Raw genomic sequence first — 6,000 nt, forward strand, 5'->3', positions numbered from 1 at the left:
TGGATCACTTAAGGTCAGGAGTTTGAGACTAGCCTGACCAAGATGGTGAAACCCCGTCTCTACTAAAAATACAAAAATTAGCCGGGTGTGATGGCAGGCGCCTGTAATCCCAGCACTTTGGGAAGCTGAGGTGGGTGGATCACTTGAGGCCAGGAGTTCAAGACCAGCCTGGCCAAAATGGAGAAACCCCGTCTCTACTGAAAATACAAAAATTAGCCGGGCGTGGTGACAGGCACCTGTAATCCCAGCTATTTGGGAGGCTGAGGCAGGGGGGGGGGGGAGAAATCGGGGCTTGGAACCCGGGAGGCAGAGGTTGCAGTGAGCCGAGATCATGTCACAGCACTCCAGCCTGGACAACAAGAGCAAAAATTATCTCAAAAAAAAAAAAACCCAAAGAGTTTTTGCCTTTAGTTTTCAGAAAATTGTCATTATGTGTTAGCCGGCGCGGTGGCTCAAACCTGTAATCCCAGCACTTTGGGAGGCCAAGCACGGGCGGATCACGAGGTCAGGAGATCAAGGACCATCCTGGCTAACACGCGTGAAACCCCGTCTCTACTAAAAAATACAAGAAAAACTAGCCGGGCGAGGTGGCGGGCGCCTGTGGCGAGCTACTCCGGAGGCTTGAGGCAGGAGAATGGTGTCAAACCCGGGATGCGAGCATTTGCAGTGAGCTGAGATCCGGCCCACTGGCACGCCAGCCTTGTTGGTTTTCTCTATTATTCTAATGATCTCCAAAAAAAAAAAAAGAAAAGGAAACAAATTTCCATTCATAGATTTCTTTGGTTTATTTTTGATATTAATCTGAAGGTTTATGTCTTTCACCAAATTTCAGACGTTTTCATCCATTATTTTTCAAGTATTTTTTCAGCTCCACAGTCTTTCCTTCGGGGACTCTGAGGACACAAACGTTCGGTCTTTTGTTATTGTCCTGCTGGTCCCTGAGGCTGTGTTTTGTCCTTTTTTTCTATTTGTTTTCTCTCTCCTTCAAACTGGATAGTTCCTTTTCCTCTGTTCTTCAGGTTCTTCCGTTCTTTCGTCATTTCCATTTTGCTGCTAAGCCCATTCAGTGAGATTTTTGTTGCTGTTTCTAAAATTTCCATTTTGGTTTTCTTTTTCTTTTTTTTTTAAATTGTGGTGGTTGTTTTTGAGACAGGGCCTTGCTCTGTTGTCCAGGCTGCAGTGTGGTGGTATGGTCATAGCTCACTGCAGCCTTGACCTCCTGGGCTCGAGGGACCCTCCCACCTTAGCTTGCCGAGTAACTGGGACTACAGGCTACAGGTGTGCACCACCACACCACGCTAATTTCTTTTTATATTTGTAGAGATGGAGTGTCACTATGTTGCCCAGGCCGGTCTTGATCTCCTGACCTCAACTGATCCTCCTGCCTCAGCCTCCCAAAGTGTTTGGATTACAGGCGTGAGCCATCACAGTTAGCCTTAGTTTTCTTTATATCTTACTTTACTGGAACTTTCATTTTGCCATATATTTTTAGAGTGTATTAAATTGCTTGCTGGAGTTTTTTGTTTGTGTATTTGTTCATTTTTTTTTAGAGACAGGGTCTTGCTCTGTCACCCAGGCTGGAGTGCAGTGGGCATGATCATGGCTCACTGCAGCCTGGACCTCCTGGGCTCAAGCGACTCTCTGGCCTCAGACTCCTGAAGAGCTGGGGTTATGGGTACGTACCACCATCCATGCCTAGCTAATTTTTGTGTTTTTGTTTTTTGTTTTTTGTAGATATGGGGTTTCACTATGTTGCCCAGGCTGATCTTAAACTCTTGGCTTCAAGCAATTCTCTCACCTCCACCCTCCCCAGTAACTTGCTCGAGTATTGTTATGACGGCTGCTTTAACATCTTCATTCCATAATTCCAATGTCTGTGTCATCTTGGTGTTGTCTCTTTCATTCACGTTGCGATTTTCTTGGTTGTTAATATTACGAGTATTTTTTTTTAAATTAGAGATGGGGTCTCACTATATTGCCCAGGCTGTTTTGAAACTCCTTGGCTCAAGTGATCCTCCTGCCTCAGTCTCCCAAAGTGCTGGGATTACAGGCAGCCTCCTATAATTTTTTACTGTATCATGGACATTTTGAGTGTCACATTATGAAATTCTGGTTCTTATTAAACCTGTGTTAAGTCAGCCTTTCTGGGTTCACACTGCATATCCTGGCCCACTCTGGTGGGCTGAGGTTTGAATGTCCATTACTTTCCAGAGCCTTGATGATGCTATTTCACTGTGCCTACACGTGAGCTGCCAAGTAGCCAATTAAATCCTGGGCAGTGTCCCCCGCCAGGCCCAGTTGTCAGAGGTTTTGCTGTGCTGGTTCTGTTGATTCTGGCTGGTTTTACACGGCGGATCCTCGGGGATCTTCATGCAGACCTCCTTCCTCCTGTGACCCTCCCCACGTGCTCTCCCAGAAGCTGAGATGGCCTTTGTCTCTATCAGGCTGTAGGACCGTGGGCTGGCAGGAGGGCAGGTGTGATCCCAAGGGCTCCACCTGCATGTCCCCGTCTTCCTGCTCCATTGGTCCCAGGACCAGCTTCTCTTCGGCCTTTTTTTTTGGTCTAAGCTCTGGGTTTTGGCTGTCTAGCACCAGGCCAGTGTGTGCAGGAAGGAGACGAGGGACTCCCTGCCAGCCATCCCTGGGATCCGAGGCCCCTAGATACTCAGGCTTTGTTTCTCACCGTTCAGAATCTTCCCCTAGTGGGGCTTTTTGTGTTCTGGCTGGGCCTTTAGCTGAGATTAGCGGGGGGAAATGGGGTTGGACTGCAGGGTCTCCATCGTGTTAAACCACCCTTGCAGTTCCAGGAAGAATTCAACATGTAGTGATAGATTCTTCTTTTTATAATTTGACAGATTTGGTGTTGTGATATTTCTTTTGTTTTTTGTTTATATGAGACATGGTCTCGCTCTTTGACCAGGCTGTTCTTGAACTCTTGGGCTCAAGCCGTCTTCTTGCCTTGGCCTCCGTGTAGCTGGGATGACAGGTGCGAGCCACCAGGCCCAGCTTGGTTTGCCCATGCCCGTGTTTTATTGAGAATTAGTACATTTATGTTCATGAGTAAGACTGGCCTATAATTTTCAATGCTCATAATGTTCATGTGAGGTTTTGGAATCAAAGTTACTCTGGCCTCATAAATATGTTGGAAAGTATTCTGTATTTTTCTGTTTTCTAAAAAAGTTTGTATCAGACTTATCTTAATTTTTCTTAAATAATTGGTAGAATTCAACTTTGAAACCAGCTGGGCCTGGAGTTTTCCTTGTGGGAAGGTTTAAAATTGTGAATTCAGTTTTTTTCATAGTTATAGGACATTCAGATTTTCTTTTATACCTTTTGATGTTATATTTCACTAAGAAATTGTCCATTTCATCTAAATTTTCAAATTTTGACATAAAGTTGCTTGTAGTATCCTATGAGTTTTTAAATATCTGTGGGGTCTGAAGTGATAACTCCTTTTTGCCATTAATTATATTGGTCATTTGCTTCTATTTTTTCCTTGCTTAGTATTCCTGGGTGTTTATTTTAGCCTTCTCAAAGAATCAACGGTTGGTTTTGTTGATTCTCTATTATACATTTATTTTCTGTTTCCTCAGTATCTCATACTGACGTTATCTTTTCTTCCTCCTACTTTATTTGGCTTTTTTTTTTTTTTTTTGACGGAGTCTCACTGTGTTGTCCAGGCTGGAGTGTCGTGGCACAATCTTGGCTCACTGCAACCTCCAGCTTCCGAGTTCAATTGATTCTCGTGCCTCAGCCTCCCGAGTAGCTGGGACCACAGGGGCGCACCACCACGCCTGGCTAATTTTTGTATTTTTTTTCAGCAGAGACAGAGTTTTGCCACATTGGCCAGGTTGGTCTCCCACTCCTGACCTCAGGCGATCTGCCCACCTCAGCCTCCCAAAGTGCTGAGATTACAGGCGTGAGACACCATGCCCAGCCCTGTTTGGCTTTAATTTGGTCATTCTTTTTAAATTTATTTTTCTGATGGGGGGTGTGACAGGGTCTCACTCTGTTGTCCAGGCTGGAGTGCAGTGGCGCAATCATAGCTCACTGTAACCTTGAATTCCTGGGATCCAGGGGTCCTCCTGCCTCAGCCTCCCGATGTGATGAGATGATAGGCAGGGGCCACTGTGCCTGGCTCTGTAATTTCTTGAGATGAATGTTTGGCTCACTGGTTTTCAGCCTGTCTTCTTTTCTAAAATATTTATCCAAAGCTGTAATTATTATTGTAAGGACAGCTTTAGATTCATTCCTGAAGTTTCTGAAGTAGTATTGTTGTTATCTTTCCATTCAAAATAGTTATTAATATCCACTGTGATTTTTTTCTTTGACCCTGTGTTATGTAGCATCTTTTTTCTCAATTTCTAAATAAGTGGCTCTTTATTTGGACAGACTGGAGCAATTGGTCTCTATCAGACACTACATGGTAAAGTCAAACTTTTTCCTACAAGGATTCTTGCTTTCTTTACATGAGGATTATGCTTTCTGTACAGCATCTCTAATCGTCATGTGGACCCAGATCTGCTGACGCCAATGAACAACAGCTTTGCATTGGGGTCAGCTGCTGGTGCCACGGCCTCACGGGAAAGGGAGAGCTGATAGAGATGTGTGTCTCCCCTGAAAGGCCTTCCTTCGTTCTCAGATCTGAGCTGACAGAAGCCACTCTCCTCTGCAGGAGGGTCTGTCCAAGCTGGTCAAGCTGGAGGGTCTGTCCAAGCTGGCCCAGTGTCCTCCGGACTGGCACTCAGGAAGCTCGGGGACAGAGTGCAGCTCCTAAACCTGCTGGTGACACGACTCAGACAGAAGGTGAGGCACTCGAGTTTGTGGGGTCTTCCTCCTAGAGAGCCATTGCTGGGGGAGGGCGTGTGGGCTCTGAGCGACTGCCCGGTGCAATCCCAGGTGACCTCGGGCATCCACTGACCTCTCTGTGCCTGTTTTCTTCTGAGGAAGGGGCCGCAGGGAGGTCCTAGGAACCAGTTCATCTCAGGTGTGCTCACGGAAGGCATGCCATGAGAATCTGGGAAGCACGATCCAGGCAGTGGAGGCAGTGCTGGCGGCCAGACCACCAGGCCCTGGCTGTGCCCACTCAGAGGGGTCCTGGTCAATGGGGCGTGTGTGTGGGCTGCCTGATGCCACCTCCCCACTCAGAGGAGTCCTGGTCAACAGGGCGCATGTGCTCCATGTCAGTGACGAGCTGCACTTCATCTGAGACACTCGAGCCTTGGCAAACGCTGTTCTTTTCAACCTCCTGGGCCCTTGCCTTTTGGGGGTCGGGTCATACTCCTGCTGGGGCCAGTATCTGCATGCATCCAGCAGCGAGCCCACCCTGTTTCCCGTGGGGCTGGGGTCACTGCCTTGGTTTGATTGCTACAGATTCCTAACATCGTTTTGATTTTTACTTTAAAAAATTGTGGGGCCAGGCATGGGGGCTCATGCCTCTAATCCCTGCACTTGGGGAGGCCGAGTTGGGCAGATCACCTGAGGTCAGGAGTTCGAGATCAGCCTGGCCGACAGGGTGAAACCCCGTCTCTATAAAGTACAAAAAATTAGCCGGGCATGGTGGCAGGTGCCCGTAGTCCCAGCTACTTGGGAGGCTGAGGTGGGAGAATTGCTTGAACCCAGGAGGTGGAGGTTGCAGTGAGCCGAGATCGCACCATTGTACTCTAGCTTGGGCAACAAGAGTGAAACTCTATCTCAAAAAAAAATTTCTTGGGGCCGGGCGCGGTGGCTCAAGCCTGTAATCCCAGCACTTTGGGAGGCCGAGGCGGGTGGATCACGAGGTCAGGAGATCGAGACCATCCTGGCTAACACGGTGAAACCCCGTCTCTACTGAAAAAATACAAAAAAACTAGCCGGGCGAGGTGGTGGCGCCTGTAGTCCCAGCTACTTGGGAGGCTGAGGCAGGAGAATGGCCTAAACCCTGGAGGCGGAGTTTGCAGTGAGCTGAGATCTGGCCACTGCACTCCAGCCCGGGCGACAGAGCGAGACTCCTTCTCAAAA

General features: G+C 47.7%; 1 protein-coding gene across 1 annotated transcript in view; it reads left to right on the top strand.

The window, feature by feature from the left end:
- LOC108534258 (coiled-coil domain-containing protein 57-like) overlaps window positions 1-6,000 on the top strand; it is a 63,744-nt gene that overhangs the window by 51,093 nt on the left and 6,651 nt on the right. The window contains exon 14 of the mRNA XM_017879544.1: window positions 4,676-4,806. Within this exon, the coding sequence (XP_017735033.1) occupies window positions 4,676-4,806 (131 nt within the window). The remainder of the gene's footprint in view (window positions 1-4,675; window positions 4,807-6,000) is intronic.

This window comes from Rhinopithecus bieti, unplaced genomic scaffold, assembly GCF_001698545.2.
Source record: "Rhinopithecus bieti isolate Rb0 unplaced genomic scaffold, ASM169854v2 scaffold_9899, whole genome shotgun sequence".
Taxonomy (NCBI): Eukaryota; Metazoa; Chordata; class Mammalia; order Primates; family Cercopithecidae; genus Rhinopithecus; species Rhinopithecus bieti.